The sequence below is a fragment of the Squalius cephalus genome (assembly GCF_949319135.1).
Source record: "Squalius cephalus genome assembly, chromosome: 9".
In the NCBI taxonomy this organism is placed as follows: Eukaryota; Metazoa; Chordata; class Actinopteri; order Cypriniformes; family Leuciscidae; genus Squalius; species Squalius cephalus.
In genome coordinates this window covers 24,311,372-24,333,045 of record NC_137130.1, presented here as the reverse complement: position 1 = coordinate 24,333,045, position 21,674 = coordinate 24,311,372, and the positions used below count along the sequence as shown (strand labels likewise).

The 21,674-nt window shown below is 38.4% G+C and overlaps 2 protein-coding genes across 3 annotated transcripts in view; one reads left to right on the top strand and one right to left on the bottom strand.

Annotated features, from left to right (window-relative positions):
* abcb6b (ATP binding cassette subfamily B member 6 (LAN blood group) b) overlaps nucleotides 1-6,040 on the top strand; it is a 33,125-nt gene extending 27,085 nt beyond the window's left edge. Inside the window, exons 17-18 of one of the 2 annotated variants that reach the window (XM_079882111.1) lie at nucleotides 1,788-1,856; nucleotides 3,788-6,040. In XM_079882111.1, the coding sequence (XP_079738237.1) occupies nucleotides 1,788-1,856; nucleotides 3,788-3,896 (178 nt within the window). In that variant the 3' untranslated portion in view covers nucleotides 3,897-6,040. Of the gene's footprint in view, nucleotides 1-1,787; nucleotides 1,857-2,696; nucleotides 2,805-3,787 lie in introns of those variants that run through there. The other variant, XM_079882112.1, reaches the window with a different exon arrangement.
* LOC307164896 (uncharacterized protein) lies at nucleotides 3,935-19,717 on the bottom strand. Its single transcript, XM_079882113.1, has 7 exons — nucleotides 19,059-19,717; nucleotides 15,274-15,495; nucleotides 10,853-11,023; nucleotides 10,567-10,698; nucleotides 10,315-10,484; nucleotides 7,576-7,812; nucleotides 3,935-6,901 (listed from the first exon to the last, which is right to left on the bottom strand). Exons 1-7 carry the CDS (start codon nucleotides 19,522-19,524, stop codon nucleotides 6,716-6,718), a joined length of 1,584 nt encoding a protein of 527 aa, XP_079738239.1. The 5' UTR covers nucleotides 19,525-19,717; the 3' UTR covers nucleotides 3,935-6,715.
* Nucleotides 19,718-21,674: the final 1,957 nt, after the last annotated feature.

The following is a 21,674-nucleotide window of genomic DNA, read 5'->3' as shown; positions in this document are numbered from 1 at the left end:
GCACTCTAAATCCACGTATTTAATGCCGCATTAAAGCAGTGTTTGAAGCTAGGTATATCTCATTATCAATCATGTTCAGGAACTCGTGTGCCCTGTAATTGTAAAACTTTCCAGTGTGCGTTAAATATAATTAGATATTACATATAATTTGGTGTTGCACATTTTATTGGTACAGATATGTGTATGTTGCAAAATGATTGCAACTGCTTTTTTTTTGCATTATTACAACACTATAAGTGTGGCGCATCGGGTAATCAAAAGTTTTACACACTTGCGGGCTTCACACCCACTTAAAAACTAGGGCCAAAGACCAAAAATATTTTATGTACAGAGATTGGACAATGAAACTGAAACACTGGCCAATATAGTGTTGGAGGTTTCACGCCTATATACAGTATGTGCAGCCTGGTGGCCAATCTTCACTGATTTTACATTCTGTCAGTAAGAGCAGAGTGTGAAGGTTGAATTAGCAGAGCAATAACACAGTTGTACATAAAATATTGCAAGTTATGGTGTATTGCAAGTTATGGTGTGGAGAAGCCCCAAAGAGGCTTAACACATGGACTGTTGCTGCCCAGAGTGAAGCATGGGGGTGGATCAGTGATGGTTTGGGCTGCGATATCATGGCATTCCCTTCTGTGCTTGATGGGTGCGTCACTGCCAAGGACTACCAAACCATTCTGGAGGACCATGTGCACCTAATGGTTCAAACATTGGACCCTGAAGGGGTGCCATGTATCAGCATGATAATGCACCAATCCACCACACAGCAAGTCTTTTTGATGAACATGAAAGTGAAGTTTAACATCTCCCATGGCCTCCACAGTCACCAGATCTAAATATTTTTAGCCACTTCGGGGTATTTTGGAGGAGCGAGGCAGAAATTGTTTTCCTCCACCAGCATCTGGCCAGGGACCTGGCCACTGTTCTATGGCTCAGATTCCCTCTGGCTACTGTGATGGACTTGTATCTGTCATTCCCAAGATGAATTGATGCTGTATTGGCCACAAACGTAGGCTCTACATTATACTGATAAATTATTGTGGTCTATTGTGGTGTTTCAGTTTCATTGTCCAATCCCTGTAAGTAGATAAGTGGTCAAAGTGCTGAAAGTGTGGGTATTGGGACAGGCCCTTTTTCACACCAATCTTGCTCACCATTTGCTTTCGTCACTTCCGTTCTTCTTCTCGTGCACTAGTTCGTATTTAAGCTGAACAGCCTATCAGAGTGAACTCTCACTGACCAATTCATGCATGTGTCAGTGTCACTGGTACAGAACACACCGCAGAACTAGTCTGACAACGATGGCCTTCTGTTGGCTTGGTGTGTCATGGCCTGAAGACCGTTTTCAGGAAACCTGATTGAAAACTATTTGTGCTATTCCTTTTGGTGATGCTAGTTCAACATTTGACTCCTCACTGTCAACTCTCAGCTCAATATGTTGTTTGCAACATGACAAATTAATTAGGAATGTACTAATATTAACATTCTGTTCGATACCAATAAGCTCGCATTTATTTTCAGATATAGGCTAATAACCAATAATCTGCCAGTATTACATTTCTATACTATTTTGTGTAAATATATTAAAAATAAAAATAAATGTTTTAATTGATAACAGTGAATTTAGACATCACAACATTATGATGTACAGTATGGAAAAGTATGGAGGTTTGCGAAAGATTACACTTAACTGTTATTAGATTAGTGTTTTTAAGATTAGCTTTGAGTGTTAGATTGATTTAGTATTCTTTATTTAATGCAGTAACATTAATTTGCATTTTCAGGTTATCCACCATCATCAGCTCCGATCAGATCCTCGTTCTTCAAGACGGGCAGATTGCAGAACGAGGAAGGTCAGTAGTGTGTGTGTGTGTGTGTCCTCCAGTATGTGTGCATTTGTCCTCCTGAGAGACAAACCTACTGTAAAGATTCAAACAACAGACTCTGCTTGGCCTTTTCCCAATACGAACGGCCAGATCCCGGGCGGTATAAAAGAGGAAATGTGACACCCTCTCTGTCCTGATTGAGTGAAATTCCTTTGGCTCGGTGGAGAGTGAACCATAGAAGACGTGTTGGGACAGACAGGGTCTTCTTCATCCTTGGGAAACCTAAGATCTGTGTGTGAGTGTCCCAGAGGCGCTGTTCTTGTTATCAGTCAATCTGTAGTCTTAACCTGAGGGCCGTCTGAGTGCGTCCTCATCTTCCCAGAGACAGGATATAGTCTCTCAGTGTCCGAGCGGTCCACGCCCTGGCCGATCGCTGTGTCCTGTCTCGCTGCAGGCCCTCAGGTGGTACACGCACACATAGAGAGTTCTTCCTTTAAACCTGACGCACACACACAGAGCATCCCACTAATGGACTTCTCCATTCATCCTGGCCGTTCAGCCCCGATGTTAACCCTGTGCTCACTGTCCTTCACTTCTGCCCTTTGATATATGAGCTACAGCCAACAGACCGGCCTCAAGACACACACAGCCGTCAGGGATGTAACTCCACACCTCGCACATTCAGCCCTGACTGACACTGCGATGTAAACATGACCCACACAGGCTTTTAACCCAAAGGAACAGCGTATCAGAATACCCAGGTTCACAGGAACAGAGCGAGGTGGGAATGTCCATTCAGGGAGGTGAAGGGTTAATGCTTTTAGAATAGAGAAATTAATAGATACACCTTGTGCTGCCCCTTAACAGGCTGCTTCCTGAAACTGTTTGTGGTCTGGGAAATCTCTGGGAAAAGGTTTGACAATGATGGTGGATGCTGGGTTCACATGGTCATTGAAAAGCTGGAAGTATCAGGGAATTTTTTTAAGGGATTTTTGTTTTCAGCCCTTGAAATGTCATGTAATTATTTTAATGACTGTAATTCTAGTTTTGCTCAGCGAAGAAATTTTCAGACATTTATTATATTATAATATCACTATAATAATATATTCAATATATTATGTTTTAAGTGCAATATTTTTTGGACCAAAAGGTGTGGGGATCCTGAAGGATAATGTTACAGAAGGCTTTCTGGTATCGGTTTAAAACTTCTGGTGTGACCTTCCATTGTGATGAGAACATTTTCCACACTCTCATTCTCAGAGTTCAGTGCCCCATACTGTGTCTGCTTCACTTTTGATGTCATACTTCCAAGTAATTGATGCCTCAACAAACTTGACCCTAGACCCACCCTCCTAACTCTCTGTTTTAGCAATCTGAGAAAAGAAAGAGAATGGTAATGGTCCTGAGAGTTTCCTTGCCTTTAAGTGATTTCTGGAGCCAGAGGAAAGCTTTAATTTGGCTTCCCCGGCCCCCTGTGAAGTTAAATTGCTCTAAAGTCCTTTTTAGGTGAGCCAATCCGCTTTGGCAGCCATCTTTGCAATGCCATGTGCTGCTGTTTTCTGTCTAGTTTACAGTCAAGCAAATCCCCTATTTTAATTGGGAATGTCAGAAATATCAAAAACTGTTGGCTGTGCTGAAGTTTAACTCCCATTTTTTTTAAATAAACACTGAAAGGTGTAGCTTCCAACATGTAAGGCCAATTCACATTCCACCGACTAACCAACAAGGACCATCACCAGATTAGAGTACGTCACTTTTTAGAAATTCCACGACCTGACAAATGCAGATTCAACATGTTCAATTGGCGAAAACCAACAATGAAACCCAATGAAATGTCTGTTGTCGCTGGTCGACGTCTGTCGGTGCAGTGTGTTTTGGACTCTACAGCCACCATATTTAATGTTGCAATTTCTCTTGTGGTCTGTCTGCTAATGTCTCTGACTGCTCTCTGTCTGTAGGCATGAGGAGCTGCTGGCCATGGGGGGACTGTACGCAGCTATGTGGTTAAAACAGCAGCAAACCCCAGAGTCAGAGGTCTCCACAGAAGAACAACCGCAGGAGCAATAGCAGAGCGGCTGAAGCTGATGGAGCAGCGATGATGAATGATGATGGGTGAAATCAATCAGGAAAATGGTAAAAGAACCCACTGAGCTCCAAACTTCATCTCAGACAGAGGGGCACCAGACTGCACTGAAGTAATGAACTAACAAGAGTGTTTCTCAGGGAACAATTACACAGGTCTGCTTAAAGATCAACCAATCATTGAGTACCTCTAGATATGTTAAAGGGTTAGTTCACCCTAAAAGAAATGTCTGTCGTCATTTACCCACCCTCATGTCATTCCAATCTGAATGACTTTATTTCTTCTGTGGAAAATGAAGACGATATTTTGAAGAATGATGGTAACTAGATTGTTTGGTCCTTATTGACTTTCATTGTACGGAGAAAAACAAACAAACACTGAGACAGTTCTCAAAAGATCTCCTTTTATTTCCCACAGAAGAAAGGTAAATGATAACAGAATTTTTTTTTTTTTTTTGGTGTAGTATCCCTTTAATGTTTAGGAAACAGCAGTAGTATAAAAATACGGTCATGTGGTGACTATATTCAGTCATTTCTGTTACATTGTGTTTTTATATCACTTCCTTTGTTTACACTCTTATTCATCACAGTAGACTGAGGAGGAATGGAAGTATCTCTATTTTCATAAATATGGGAATTTCTAAATATGGGAACTATAGGTAACATGCTCATGGTCAAAAACAAGATGCTTTACCAAACCAAATAAACAATGTATTCCTCTTTACACTTGATAAAGTCCAAAGATCTATCATATCTCTGTTGTTCACATTTATAGTTTGAGATAATTTTTTTATATATTCAATTTTTTTATGGAAAATACTCATCTACTGTACATTAAACCAGTATTTTAATATTAATGACATGCTGAAAATAAAGGGATATGTTTGACATACAGTAAACTTTTCTTTCCAAATTATTTGGAAAACTTTCTTTTTTTGAAAGTATTGAATTTGATATAACTATTTTTAAATTGCTTTTCTAAAGGTGAAAGATATTTAAGGGGCTTACATGAACCATGGAAACATTCAGGAACACAAAGAATAGTCTGACTCTGTAGCCTGACGATACCCTCTAATGATTTTGGCTGCTGCATTTCATGAAAACATTAGCTGAATTTTGTAATGTGTTTTTCTTTTTCTTTTCTTTTTTCACGTGGAATGTGCACAAGTTGGTCAAGTACTTCATTTTAAAACAATAGTTTGTAAATAAATACAACCCTGACTATGTACAAAAGTTAATTTATTTAGAGTATTTACATCTTTTCACTCCAGCTACGGTTTAACACAAACAAGTACATGTATATTCCTTTAAGACAACTGACATTATAATTCATTCATTAAGTAGAACATGACAGAAATATTTACAGGATAACACATTTCTGAACTATACAAAAACAGATATTTATCTGTAATGATTTAGGCTTGGACATAGAGCTAATGATTGACTACAATGCACTGAGGTTTCATGGGGGTTTGACCTGCTCACATCAATATAATGGGGAAAGCAAGAAGGAATTGGAGTCCATGTGGAAGTTGGTTGAAAAGTTTGGCGTTAGTACGTTTTTTTTTTTTTTTTAAAGAAAGTACTAATTTTATTCAGTAAGGATACATATATTGATCAAAAGTTAGAGTAGAGGCATTTATAATGTGACTTCAAATGAATGCTGTTCTATTTAAACTGTTCTCAACATTAATAATAAATGTTTGTTGAGCACCAAATCAGCATATTAGAAGGATTTCTGAAGGATGAAAATAAATTAAGAGATTTGTTTTTAAATTGTAATATTTAACAATTTAACCATTTATACTGTATATCTGATCAAATAAATGCAGCCTTGTTGAGCATAAGAGACTTCTTTCAAAAACATTTTAAAAACATCTTACCGACCCCAAACTTTTGAATGTTAGTGTATGTTTCTGAAGAGTGTAGATGCACTGCGGAAAAATGTCATCCTACTGTATGTAATTTCTGAAGAATGTGTATGAATTCCCACAGGAGCTGGCGTGGAGCCTGAAATACCTTCTCATCACTGTCAACATTATCAGTGGTTGGCGTTTAAATGTTTGCGGCGATAAGGTAATACTGTGGACAGAGTGGTTAGTTCAGCGTGGAATAAGAGGTCTGACTTAAATACATGCTTGCAGAGCCCAGTGTCTGCTAGGGTCCAGACGTGGTGAGGGAACATTTCTCATTACTAAATCATGCTGGACCGCCCTGTCCCTAATTGAGCTGAAAGAGGGACAAGGAGATTTGTCCTGAAATGTTCAAGTGAGTGCGAGGTGTGTTTCAGAGTGGCCTTGTCACCATTGTTCAGTTCCAGGCGCGCCCTGTGCGATGACCCACGGAAGAGCACTCTGGTAAAGGAGCGCGGATGCCCCTGCGCTGAACCCCCGCGGCAGGCGGAGAGAGGAGAAGTTTGCATGGGACGCTCCCCACGGGACGCCTTCTACGGAGCGGCAAGCGGCGGAACTGGGGTTCACAGTGAGGACATGTCAGACGCTTTCTCTCTCTCTGTCCTGCATAACCGTCTCTTCTTAAGCACACATTATGTAGTCTCTGTTCCTCAACAGCTTGTCAGGGTCTATGTGCATCATAGAGGTGAATTAAGTGCGCACACACAGGTAGATCTTGTGTGTGTGTTTGTGAGAGGAAAGGGCTGGTCATGGATTTGAAGTTTGTGCATTATACAAAATCAGACTTCTAGGACTACTCGTTGGTACTTGTTTTCCATGGAAGTACTCCACTGGAGTGTCCGAATTACGTATTGGAAACAGTAGAGTTGTCAGGAAGCGTCCTGGAAGCGGTCAGTTGCTGTTGTCGTTCTTGGGCCGTTTTTGGTACCACAGAGCCGTAGGCAGGTTCTGGCAGCCCATGTACTCCTTCCTCATCTCGGCCTCGGTGAGGGGTGGGGTGGAGTTACACGGAGCACCGGCCAAAGTCACGTTCACCAGACCCAGAGCAGCATCACCCAGTCGGGACGTCACAGAACTCTAGTGATGGATTAAGGGAAGAGAGAACCAATTCATAAGATAGCTTTGTGTGGAAAACAGACAGAAATATGAGTTGTTATTCCACAGAAGAACTGAAATCTAAAAGTTGTATCGACTACAAGAATAACACATCGACGCCAAACCATTTGTCTTGTGACCATATTTCAGTTAGAAATGGCTTTTTGGATTTGGGTCTGTTCCACAGAACATGTGTAATAAGACTTAGCAGAGTAAAGTACACGAGTCGTAGGATGTAGGTTATAAACGTAGAACTACTTTCTCATTTTGGAGTTTGACAGTCTCTATCCCCTTTCACTTTTCACAAAGAAAAGAGCAGCTGTAGGAATTTCAGTAATGCGTTACAATAAGTTCCCATCATTTAATGTTAATTCAACAGTGAGCCGTTCATTTAATATTAATCTTTATCGTTAGTTAATAAACATAGATATGTTCATTGTTTGATCATGTTAGCTCTTTCATTAACAGTAAATACTATATCAAGAAGCATAACGGACTGTTTTTGTACAGCTAAAATAACTGGATGCGGATGATCCCGGAAGCAAGACGCATCCAAGTTACAAATGGTCGCACCCGCTGTAAAAAGTTTATAACGGAGTGATCCGAACAGCCCAGATTCATAAAGTATGGCTGTGTAAAGGCTTCTAAAGTCTCACCTTACTGAGGTGGTCTATGAGGCAGTCAGATGGGTGCAGAGAGGACCAGAACTCAGCCGTTTGCACCCAGGGCAGCCCGTTGAGCAGCACGACATTGACGTGTTTGAGAGATCCCATCAGTCTCTTGCTGAGGGCTCCACTGTAGCTCTGCTCCACAAAGAGCAGCACCCGACTGGCCTTGCATCCGGCTAGATCTGCCAATAGTTCCCCCACGGAGTAACGCTCCTTCAGATCTGCCTGGAGAAAAAATAAAACATATCATATAGAGCTTTCCTGTCATACATTATGATATGTTTTATTGACAGAATGACAGAATTTTCCCTTTAAAGCTGCTTAATTTTTATGAATGCACATTTCAAAAGAAGCGTATTTATTTGAAATAGCAATCTTTTGTAACATTATACATTAAACATCATATATTGTCTTCCATCACTTTTGATCAATTTAATGGATCCTTTCCTTGTTGTATAAAAGTATTCATTTCTTACAATTCCTTAAAATATAGATTACTAACCCTAACAGTGTATATTACTATTCATAAAAAAAATTCTATTAATAATGAAGTAATCAATTATGAGAGAATAATATTACATTAATTTTATATTTTCCACTTATCTTTATTTTTCTCTTAATTAGTTGTTCAGTTTTTTCACTAAAATGACTGTAAGGATCTTCAAGCTGACATTCATTTGTCCGGACATTCATGCTAATGGCAGTTGTTGAAATGAACAGTTTGTCGAACTCTTTCTACTTTAAGAAGAAATGAGCAGCTTTCCTGTGGGAAGCCGAGCGTCTGGTGGCCCTGATCCTGTGTGGTCCTTGTCTCTCAAGCCCCCCTTTGTCACTACATCCCTGTCTGGGGATCAGGTTGTTGCCTTTGTCCCTAGAGAGTCTGTCCCTATTGTCATGGAAGGGTGGGCTTTACTGTGCAGTCTGCTCCCTTCTGTTTGCCCTGCTCTAAACATATGGCCGGGATTACTGACCACCTTTTTGCAAAGGATTGTGGGATTTTGGTGAGGCAACATGAGAGTACTTTATTAAAGCAATATAATTAAATGTGCGCACAGTTTCTGGAATGATTGTATTAATGATAGATGAAAGAGGCATGAGGTGGATGGCTGATCTATTGTGAGTTGATAAAAGGACCTGTCTGTGTTTAGTAATAAGATTGGGGACTTAAGATTGTGCCATATTTCTCTATGAAATTCGATCTAATCTCTCTCATCTTTCTTGTTAAGCGAGGAGTCTGCTCTGGGTTGTCCGTGTGCGTTAAGGGAATAAGGTTTTGATAAAGCATCCCCTTCTTGGATGTTTGCTGCACAGGTGGCGTTCTCATTAGCAGTGAGCACTAAAAATACTCGTAACACAAGAACCGCCAAAGTGCAGAGTGTCTACATATTCATCCCTTCCAAGAAATGAAACCAAATGAACAGATGAGAGTCAACCAGAAGTCATCTACCATTAGCGTAATACTTTTATCCTTTGGTTAGTGGGCGCTTTGAAGTGGTGGGCTTGGGGAAACACGTTGGATTCATTTACGGGAAGATAAGAGATTCCTAAACTCTTCTTATTCATCTGTCCTCTCTGTGCTTCCAGGAACCCCACATTTAAAACAAATCTACCTCAGCAGCACCTTCAGAAAAACATAGTAGGCCTGACTGTGAAAATACAATCCTGTTACAAGAAATCCACCGAGCTAAGAATTTCTTTTTTTTTTTTTAAAAAACAGGGTTTAAACCACTTCAGAGCTCAACAGTGAGGTTCTGAAAGTTAAAAATAAATAAACTAGACCATTAAAAACAGACATACCGTGATGTCCGAGATTAAGCTACAATGTATGCTTCTGTAGAAAGCCGTAAATCAGTGTGATTTCAATTTCCTTTTTAAACAGTTGTGTTAAATGGCTTCATTCTGAGTGAAGGACTACACTAATCGTGGTCATAAAGAAAGAAATCCTGTGTTCAGAGAAGCTGCTGTTCCTGCAGACATGGAATTTGTGCCAAAAGTTCTCTTGCTTCCAAGCACTTTATCAAATGACACAACCTGATTTTAACTCTTCAATCTAATTTTATTTTATTTTTTCATTTATTTTATTCCTTATTATTACATTATTTCTGTGATGGCAAAGCTGAACTTTCAGCATCATTACTCCAGTCTTCAGTGTCACATGATCTTTCAGAAATCTTAAGAACAGCATTTATTTGAAATAGAGATATTTTGTAACAATATAAACGAAAAAACTGTCACTTTTGATCAATTTAGTGCATCCTTGCCAAATAAAAGTATTTATTTCTGTCAAAAAAAAACTGAACTGGACTGTATTGTATATATCTGTGTATTGGTATAATTCTAAAGGTTTTTTGATAGTTTTTTTTTTTAATTATATCATTGCTTTTGACTTGATTACATCATTCAAAATGCTTCATGGGATGAGTAGTTTGTTGCCTCATACACAATTCTTGTACATTTAGTCTTCTTTCTAATTTTTATATAACTCTTCTAATTGTCATTTCTAATAAAAATTGTAATCTTTGACAAAAAGAAAGAGAAAAATACTTTGGGAACCGATGCCACTGTTAAAATTGGGCAGATATTGTTGTGTTCTGTAGTGATTGTTCACGTTTTCTTGTGACACTAGAAGTTTGAACATTAACTTAAGTGTATCCAGTCCCAATGCAGCACTAGTTATACTACAGTACATGACCATCGGAATGTGTGATCAGATGCACACACACTCACAATGCCGTTGTTATTGCGGTCCCAAAGCAGCATGGTGCCGTCGTTGCGTGTGGGGCTGTTCAAGTACAGAACCAGAGAATCCACGCAGTGCTGCTTTCGGCAGATGTAGGAAATGTGGTTCCTGATCACCTCTTTCTCTGTGGCTGGATACATCCCCTCTGTCTCTTTAGCTGTGGAAATAAAGGCAATTCTTGAACCTGAATGTAAAGCATACCTCGATAAAATATGAAATGACTTGAAATGTCCTCTGACCTGCTACCTGTCCGTTCCCAGCAAAGAACGTCTTTATGTGGTCCTTGTGGAAGCCGTTGTTCCTCAGCATCTGGTAGAAGAGCTGCAGGTTCTGCGCATGCCGCTGGTATGTTATCTGCTCCTGCCAGCCACCTGCACGTGCACAGGTCAAAGGTTACGTAAAAAGAGCTGCATTCCTGAGACAGCTGATAAGTCCAAGTATTCGTCCATGCAGCATTTCAAACATCAATAAGCGGATCTAGGGTCAGATCATACAAACGAGTTCTTTGAGTCTGTGTTTTTGTACCTGACAAGAGAACTGCATGATCACAGGTCTGGTAGAGGCGGCAGGACAGGTGTGTGGCCAGGCGTTGCTGATGGCACCGTCGGGTGTTTTTATTGAGCTCGCAGCTGGAGATGGGCGCGCTGGGGCTGGTCAGTGGCAAAGGCTGTGGGCATCTGGCAAAGTCTGGGTGATCTACAGCAACAACCACATCACTTAGCTTTAGGTTTCAAGTGTGCAGGATCAAAAAGTAGGAGAGAAGAATTTCAGTATGACTTCAAACCATTTTTCAAACTTTCAAACCCAAACATGACATGGTTAACACTAAATATTGTACTGTCATTTAAGGTGCGGTCACATGTACCATTCAGCACATTTTTGCGGTTGAGTTATTCCCTTAGGAATCTGTGCAATTGGGAATTTTGAGTGAGGGCGAAAGATTTCCACGAGCAGATTTCTCATCAGTATTACACAAATTCACCACTTTGTTTCTGTCTGACAAAGTGTGCTTGATTTGAAAGTGACTATAGACACTATTGACTATGGACATTTTTGCCCATGAAATTTCATAAAAATATCACTAATGTGACCACTCCTTTATGCTGCTGAATTACTGTAATTACTAGATAACTCAGACGTTCTATTCTGAGCGGTTTGTGCACTCAGACTCGGAATTAAGTATTTTTATGGCAACACTATTAATGCCTAAGTGATCAATAGACGAAACCACAATATAACAAGTAACAGTTGTTATGGAAATGCTTGAACATTGTTAAAAAGATATTTAACTCTGCTATAGCTACACTGTAAAAAACAAACAAACAAACAAAAAAACCTTGATTGTTTGTCATTTCAACTTAAATAACATTACACTGACTTTTAAAAATGATTTTAATCTTTTAAAAAAAGTTGAAATTTGCTTAACTTATTTCGATGAGTTAAAGCGATGTAAAAACATGTTGTCATAACTTATTGATCATATAATTTTTTACAGCGTACATTAAACTATAGCATTATTTAGACATTAACAACAGTCAGTTATAGGAATTATTAAATTGAAATATTATGAAATATTTCTACTCGGAATCGGAATTATGCATATCAACGTAAAAATGAATCGGTGTAATTTAAACGATCAGTATACGAAACCACAATATAACAAGATTTGTTATGCAAATGCCTTATTAATAAGCATATAGTTTATTTAGCTGGCCATTAGAAAGTTAATCTATAAACTATATTGTACGTCTTTCATTTATTAGGGGTTCAAGCGTGCAGCGCTGAAACCCTATTGTTATACATTTTTCCAAGGATCAGCATTCTCCCCTAAAAGTGATCGGGCAGACCAAACCGTAAGTCATAGAGACTTGAAACTTTGAGGGCTGGTAGTACTCACACTGCCTATAACGTCACCAAGGCCCGCTCCGATCAGTCTTACGGGGGCGCTACACTGGTCAAAATTACGAAATGTCTCTTAACTCATAAATCGTTAGGCGTAGGCTCAAGTGTCTTTATATCTTTGGAATCCTTGGCTCAAGACGGACAAGACAATTTTGAGTAATTTTAGATTTTGTGAAAAACCTCCAGGAACCAAACCAGTGCAGCAAGATTCTCTGGAGTCTTGTCAATAATTATCAAGAAAATTCTAAATTCCGCTGCACGGTCCCTAGGGGGTGCCAAAATGTTAAAAAAATATATAAAAATGTTTATAACCGCCCAACCATTAGCCCAAATGAGTTGAAAATTGGCATGCGCTGTCTTTGTACGAGGTGCCACGATAATCTATGAGGACATTGGCGTATCTCAAAAAACATGGCCGCCAATGAAATTTGAGTAGCTATTAGACAAGGTTACCGGAGGCTTATCAGAACGAAACTCAATGAGAAACTCAGCTACCCAGCATGCACTGCGATATGAAACATTTAATGTCACCATCGTTGAGATTCATATGCTGATTCTTAATCTCTGTGTGAGTCAGCATAATACCACAGAGGTTTTTAAATCTGATTGTCTCAACAATGGATCTTACAGTATCACATTTCTACTATAATTAATAATACAAAACTAATTATAGATCACCTGTTTAAACAGAGATTAGGCTCTGGATAAGGTCAGTGAATCAAGTCACTAAATTGTGCGTTTTATCATCAAAACACAACCATCAACACCTGATTATATTTTCTTTTGGCTTTTGTGCCACGACAAGTGTGTTTTATAACCACACAGTTACAGCAGCCAGAGAAAAACTGATATTATAAATTCAAAGGTCAAGATCCTAACTAAAGCAAACGCTGATCTCTATCATGGTAACTTTAATGAAACAATAAATCATCAACATATAAACGTCTGTTAATTCTCAATAACAACTTCTGTAGACGCGTTTTACTCAATATAGTGAAGTTTCAGTTATATAAAATATTTGAATGCAGTGAAGTTTAATTGTGTATTAAGAAATATCCTTGTTTTAGTGGACTCAATTAAAATAAGTTCAGAGTACTCATAACTATTGTTTTTTATCAAATTAATTGAATTGAAGTAATCGGTGTCCTCAAATGTTTTGAGTTAGCTGAACTTGTTGGGTTTTACAGTGTGCGGCTAATCGCTACACCTGTTTAGAATGTATAATGTAAACATTCTTTATTCATATGAAAATACTGAAATATGAAAATCACACACAAACCATCAATCGTCTTATTTGTGTGTTTATTAGCTTCTTATTTCAAGTGTAGAAATGTTTCTTTGGTTCGTTCTTCACAGAGCACAGGGCGGAAATGTACAGGACAGCATCATGCAAAGGGCAAGGATTATGATTATGTTGACTAGCGTACAATGATTGACAGCTGTATCAAATGAACGTGCAACGAGTCATAAACTGATGCAAATTAGGAAGAGGAGAGACAGAGCTCGCTCTGAACGCTCTTTCAGCTCTTCAGATTGCATAATTCAGTGTGAAATAAATAGAAAGGGTATTCTATATGACAAAATATTTTGCAAACGTGGTAATAAATCTATATTTCTGCAAATATGCACACTTTTGAACTAAGTGCCCTAACGGACGCTGTCTGCATGTATGTGAACACAAATAAACCGCAGTAGACATGAGGAAATTCATATGAGTGTTGATATTCTATTTCAAAAATCATACATTACAGATTGATTATTTTGCAATCCTTACATAAATTAAGAAATTAATGTCACTGCAACCAGTTTTATCATAAACAGAGGTCAAATATCAAAGCTGGAGTCTTTAATCTTTCTAATGATACTCAAGTTTGTCCAGATCAAGTAAGTGTGATGTTTTAAAATGCAGTGAATGTTTAACAACAATAATCTGGGGCCATCTGCAATCTTTGCCTATAAAGGGATTAAATATATCTATATCTGAAACACAAAACCACCACACAATAACAGAGGATAGCACTCATTGACTTTCTAGGGTTTTGCGTTTGAAATCATATTTAAACTTTATAAAATCATTAAAATAACATTACAAATGACTTCGTCAAAATTTACCTGTTCAATTGTTAATTTTATGCATCATATTTTGCAATATCACATTATGATTGCAATGACACCTGAAAATTATATTTTAAATGGGACAACATCCATCACTTCATATCTATTGAAACCTGAAAATGGTGTTTTACAGAGGACATTTGCAATAAACATTTTGTTACCCATAATATTTTTCAAATATCTGTATCTAAAACAAAATGTGTGCATGTGTGTGTGTAAGCATGCTTAGTCTATATTAAGTATCATTGTTTAAGCCTTTCATTCTTTTGTGAATGTGTTTTAGCATTCTCCATCATGGATATTTTATGGTGTCAGGCTGTCAGCCCACATTTTGGGTTGGCCTAGACCTTAACCGCATAGTTGGCATGAAGGTCTTAAAATGCTTGAACCCCATATTTGCTGCTTGCAGCTATATTTTTCAGATTATTTTTGCATTAAGATATTAACAATGGTCAGTTATTAGGAATTAATAACTGGAATTATTAAACAGAAATATTGCGAAATAACTTCCAACTTTTATTCCAAAATGACTTTAAAAGTACTGACATTGATTTTGTAGTGCATACTTTACTTAAATAGGTGTTCTAGGAAATCACACTTGTCTCTGTGACAGCAACAACAACAAAAACATTTTTTGGTAACACTTTATTTTAAGGTGACACAGTTACATGCTACTACATGTACTTACTAAAGTAATAACAGTAAATTATGAATAATTACAAGTAATTGTAAACCAATTAACTCTAAACCAAACCCTAACCGTAACTCTATAGTCAGTACATGTAGTTAATTAATATTTCTCAGTACTTATTTGAGTGAGTATATAACTACGTCACCTTGAAATATAGTGCAACTAAATGCTTCCATTGCTTGCTCCTTAGAGTCCAAAGATAATTAAACCTGTTCAACTTCACAATTTGCTGACTCACCTACACAGTGCAGGCGTTGTGTTCGGTTGCTGTCTTTCACTCCCACAACCAGAGGGAGAAAGTGAATCTCACAGAGTCCGCTGTTGTGCTCCACACGGTTGGGTCTGGCCACCGTACTCCTGCGGGCCCTCGCTCGGCTCGCCATGCGATCGCTGCGACTCCTCCTCCGCTTCAGCTGGTTCTGGCAGCGTGTTTTCACAGCCATCGTCAAGCACTCCTCCCCTGTATAGATATATTGCATGAAACAGTTAATGTACATATACAATCAGCTGGATCAGCTGGGGTTTTCAACCAGGGGCCGCAAGGGAGCGACGGGGTGTCCGTGGAAAAGCCTAGAGAAATACTATTTAAAAAAGTATAAAATAAAATTAGACTAGAAAAAAATGTAAAAAGTCATTAGATTTTCCAGTGTATAAGTTAGGTGTTTATAAAAGATACCGGTATATACGCCTTTTAAATTTTAGGATAAGGATGATCATATTTGAGGGTCCGTAGCATCTAAAAGTTAAAAAAAAAACCTGGCCCTAGATAGTTATAGTTGTTTATTGAAACATTTATCCAAGCAACAATCCCTGATAATAAGGGATGTTTTTTGTTTTATTGCCTGGTGATCATTCAAGAACATGCCAGTGTCAAAATTTGCGTGATATTTGTGTGAAAACCCCATGACCTGGATAGATGAGAACATTCAGCGTCATTTGTCCAGGGTTTATTGCTCCGCCGCTGTCATGTGATCGTCCACCTGGCTTTAATAAGAAAGCCTGCAATGCTAATTTCTACCCTGAGAAAGTGACAAAGAGAAACTGTCCTTTCAGAAAAAGCAATAATAATGACTTTTAAACAGGCATAGCATCAGTCTGGGCAGAGCAGCTTGCATTCCTTCAGTAATCTGCCATAACTCCAAACTATCCATTCAAACACATGCCGCACTTTGGCTATTGACGCCAAGCAATTTTTATCAGTTTCACGCTGAGGAATCCTGAATTGGACAGCAGCGCAGGAGGTGTAATCACAAGCCATTATAAATCCATTTCACTTAACAACTAAAATTGCCTCTCATAATGAAAGGTTTCCTTGGCTGGCCGTGATTTGGGAATGTGAGAGCATCAGTAGCTCTAATGAGTCTCTCTCTGTGGTCAGTTGCATCCGGAGGCCCATTACAAAAAGACTCGGGATGATTTTAAATGTGGCCAGAACTAAACCCAGCTTTTCATTCCAGTCTCTGATTATCACCAAAACCTCAGATGAGATGGTCAAGCTTGGACACAACGAGACTTGAAAACGATTCCAGATTTGAACTGAGTCACACAAGCCTTGCTGCCTTGAGCTCATATGTAAACCAGAGCATTCTTTGTTTGTCATTTCTAATGTGTTCGCTCATTATAGCCCTTCCTGAGCTTCATTTAGTCTTCAGTTACCAAATATATTTCTTGAAACTATTTCATTTGAGGAAGGCTCGAGGACAACATGTGTGCTTAGTCTTCACGAATTGTCTTTAAATGAGAGTTTATTTAAATATATTTACATAATTGCCATGGCTATGTCCAAAGCTTAGGGCAGATTCATCTGAGAATCCTGAAAAAAACACAATATATCATGGTTTCCACAAAACGGTTAAGCAGCACATCTGTTTTCAACATTGATAATAATAAGAAATGTGTCTTGAGCACCAATTTAGCATATTAGAATGATTTCTGAAGGATCATGTTTACAATATTACTGTTTTGCTGTATTTTAGATTAAAGAAACGAAAAGATCAACTTTTGTACAGTAGTGTAGGAGGAGTAAAAATATCGTTTGTAAATAAATGTAGTTTATTCAACACTGATTTGCAATTTTTATTTTTCTACAAACAGCCTAACCAAAGGATTATGGGATATCATAGTCAGTGAGGGACACATCTATGTTGCCTTCAGACATTTACCAGATGATGACATCTAAGTAGCCAGGATCTTAGTATTGGATATGGATATCTCTTGATTCCTTCCTTCAAGCATAATGTTTCAGCTTCAGATGCAGCCCATATGAAATCATATTGAAATTAAATGACTTTGTTCTGGATTTTATTAGCAGATCAGCTGCCAATGTGAGACTTTAAGACAATCTGATTACTTTAAAACAGTCAGTTAAAAAACAGGAGGGTTTCACAGCGATGCCATAGAAGAACCAAATTTAGTTCCCCAAATAACCTTTCAGTGAACAGTTCTTAAAATAGACTCTTTTTTTTAAGTGTGAAGAACATTTGAATAAACCTTTTCCCACTATAAAGAACCTTTTAGTGTAAAGGAAAGGTTCAATGGATAAAAGGTTCAATGTTAAATGTTCTTCATGGAACCACTGATGTCCATAAATAACCTTTATTTAAGAGCGTAGAAAACAAAATGTATTAGAATAAGCTTTTATCTCAACAACTTTTCTTGTCTCTTTCAGCAGTGATGGCGCAAATGTTCAAGTTTAGTGATGGGTTGACTTGTGCCCCTCACTATAGTGAACCGGGGGCACAGCTGGGCTCTGAACCCAGTGTTAAGAACTGAACTCTCAGTCAGGAATGAATTATTGACCACTCTTATTGTGAATGCATGACTCTCTCGGCTCAGTCGTGCGTCTGCCCTCCACTTTCCCTGCAGGGGGTCTGTGGCCCGACTTCCTAAGAGCGGATCCTCGTGCAGACACAGCTTCAATTCACACAGCTTCATGTCACCTTTGTTTATGCCCTGAAGTGTTGCAAAAACATCTAAACTGGCTTTTTATAATTCACTTTTGAAATCACTGAGGAAGACTTTTACCCAACTTGCAGTCTGATCCAGACCTTTGCGTGTCTGCACGCTTCTGTGATGCTTCACTGTTGTTCACTTCTGCAGGATGTTTTTCCTGTTCCTCAGTGCCCATCCCTTAAGAGTTTTATTTCAATGGATAAAATGTAAATAAATATTATGCATTATAGTATTTGTACAGTGTAATTTATGCCACTTATGTGTAATTATTTTGTGCCATTTTAGCTGCTGTAAAAACATATTATTATGGTATTATAGTAATTGATTATAATGACATTTAATGTCATTATAATTAGTAAGTTGTCCTGATAGAAGCTAATGTGCACTAAAACAGAAATAATAATTTGGAACTCTCAAAATAGGAACTTAAAATAAAATATACTTTTGGTTTGAACTTGTTGGTGTAGCCTATTTTACACAGTTATCATTATCCATATTGGATGGTGTAAAAAGTCTTGAACAGAACTGTTTAATTCTAGTTTGCCCCTTTATGATACCATATCTGTATCAGAGTTCAGTAAAACATATTTGGGTCTATTATTAATGTATTATGTCTCATATAAATCATTGTGCACGTGAACATGTCAGTAGTCACATTGATGGCCAGACCATTCACATTTATTCAATTGTTCGATTCGATTTCAAAGTATCGTTACATTTAAACTAAACAAACTAAACAAAAAAGAACTATGCATTTATTATTTGATAATCTCTTTTCACTGACAATATCAGAGTCAAAATAATTTGGGTCTTACTGATATCTGATTTATTTTGCTCTCTTGCAACTGTTTTGAAACTTCTTACATTGGGCTATCTGAGAGTATATATGTGCTCATTGGAAAATAGGGAATAAATGGGTTCATTTATTGGGTTCAGTATTAAGAACTATAAAGCAACACTTGTAGCATGGTCATTTTTGTACATAATTTTATATTCATTCACTAAAGCAAAATTTCTATGCACTTATAATTTTAATTCTCAGGTTTGACAGATCAGATTCGGTGCACTCACCCAGATAAATACCGTCCATATGAGCACATTTCTTCTTGGTTATGTTGAAGTCCACATAGAACAGAACGACCGGGTGTCCGAAACTCTCTCCGGGACTGGGGTCCAGTAGCAGCACGGCGTCATGCGCGCTCGCGCCGGGGTACAACTCTTCATTCGTCCTGCTCACATCATCCGCGCTCGCGTCCGCCGAGAAGCCGCTGTGCTTGGACTGCAGCGCACCGCTCGAGTAGGAATCCGGTAGGATCGCCAGCACTTTCCCCGAGCCGGACTCGGACACGTACACGACCACCCCGCTCAGGTGCAGGTGGGACATCTTCTTGCACTCGCTCTCCGGTAAGGAAACCCTCCGGCACAGGTTGAGCTTCAGGTACTGGAGCCCAGTTCTGACCCAGCGGTCCAGACGAGACCCGCAGCACTCGCCAATGAGTAAAGCGCAGAGAAGAAGAGAAACGCACTGGAGCTTCATGCTTTGGCTGTGTAAAGATATCTCTTGATGTCCTCGGTTGTGTTACTTTTAGGCAAAGTTACTTTTAAAAGAGCTTTGGAGGTGTTTGTTGGACACTCCGGGGTCTAGTGAAGTTTGGAGAGATGCAGCTCTCTTCATTAAAGGTGCTCAGAGCAGCATCCAGATGCAAAGTAATGTGCTGGAACTCCATCCCACAGGCTCTGACATGCTGTTAAACTGAGGAGGGAGGGAGGGAGGGAGGGAGGGAGGGAGAGAGAGAGAGAGAGAGAGAGAGAGAGAGAGAGAGAGAGAGAGAGAGAGAGAGAGAGAGAGAGAGAGAGAGAGAGAGAGAGAGAGAGAGAGAGAGAGAGGGGGGGGGGGGGTGGATGGAGATGACTGTGATGACTGTCAGGTAATTCCCATTATCAAGAAGACATTTTAAACATCAGACACGTTTTAAGTTAATTTGAAATTGCAAACTTATGAAACTTAAAGGTGCTTCTTAGAAATATATATTTTTTTAAATCCACTTTTCAGTTAGGCTATCAGTTGCAAATTATTTAAGACTGTATATGGCTATATAATATAGAGTGGTTTTAAAAAAAAACTTACTAAAAAGATGATGACACTAAGGCAACTTTTTTATGGGACACTTTACTCAATAGGAGAGTATGATGGTAACAGTGTTGCCGCATGAGGGGAGATGGAGACAAAATGCTTTAATTTTCATATATGATATTACAATGCTGTGGAAAAAGTGTTGGTCAATATTTATTGGCAGAAAGATTTTTTATGAATTTATTTGGTAGGCCTATATATTAATAAATATATTAGTTGACTAATAGATGAAGCTGATATTTAGCAATATAATGAAAATTTTAATTAAAAATGTTAATTTTAGAGAGAGAGAGAGAGAGAGAGAGAGAGAGAGAGAGAGAGAGATTGTAGAAACCACATGGCTACTGCATTTCACCAGAGAGTAGCGCTGTTTTCTCATTTATTGTGAATTAGTGCGCCTCCACAGTCCACTCAGTCATTCAACTTGACTACAAGCTGTCTGACCAAAAAAAACAAAACAAAAAAATTGCTGTCTGACCATGGTAAGGCCTCTGATTAACAGACCTCGGCTCTCCTGCACATTAAACCATAATTGATTTATCTAGTATTATTTTGCCACATTCTGTCTGATATTCTAAGCAGATTAATTATAAAGAGATCTTAACACAGTTAGTCTATATAAGATATTACAGATATTTTGCTGTAAATTTAAAAGTAATGCGTTACTTTACTAGTTACTTGAAAAAAGTAATCTGATTACGTTACTCGAGTTTGTAATGAGTTACCACCAACACTGGTTTTACGTTCTGAAACTTACAGGATATTCTTATAGTAAGTGACCTCTCTTATATGTTAAAAGTTTTATTTCTCATTTCAAGACCCTTTTAAGTATACACAACACAACCTAAATTATAATATTCCAGGCATTCCTTTATGTTATTTATTTTATTATTTACCATTTTATTATTTATTTATATTATTTACTCAGATATGTTCGCCCTGAGGACTGTACCATGGCCTAGTTAGTAGATGTGAATTGTCTTGACTCTTTCCATGGTAATGTAACCCTATCCAGTGTCATGTCAGTCTATTTACTGAAGAAAAGATCTGATCAAGCTCTCTCTCACCTAAGAATCTTACATGATAGCACAGCATTGTGATCGCTGAAAGGGTAGGCTACAAGCTTATCTTTGATTCAGCCTGAAAGGTAGGCCTATTGCAGAGCTTAATGTATAGCCACCAGGGTACGTTTAACAGAATGTGTATTCTATAGCTATAGCAACTGTTTGCTTTGTTCACTAAGTTTGTGTCACAGTGTGTGTGTGTGTGTGTGTGTGTGTCTAAGGGCCCAACATCATGGTGACCTGCTGAGAGTTTGAATTGCAGGTTGTTTGTCACTATGCATATTTAATTTTAAGTGCATGTGAGATGGTGATACTTGGTTACTTCATTCTGTAAAGGAGTTTTCAATAACTGGAAAGGATATTGGATGAGTTTAGTCATCTACGCTCAGGCTTTACCACAGAAAACGTCAATCGAAGCTTTTTTCATATCTATCTGGGGTAAAATTGTTTTATCTATCTCTATTTAAATGTACTTGTGTATGTCTATCT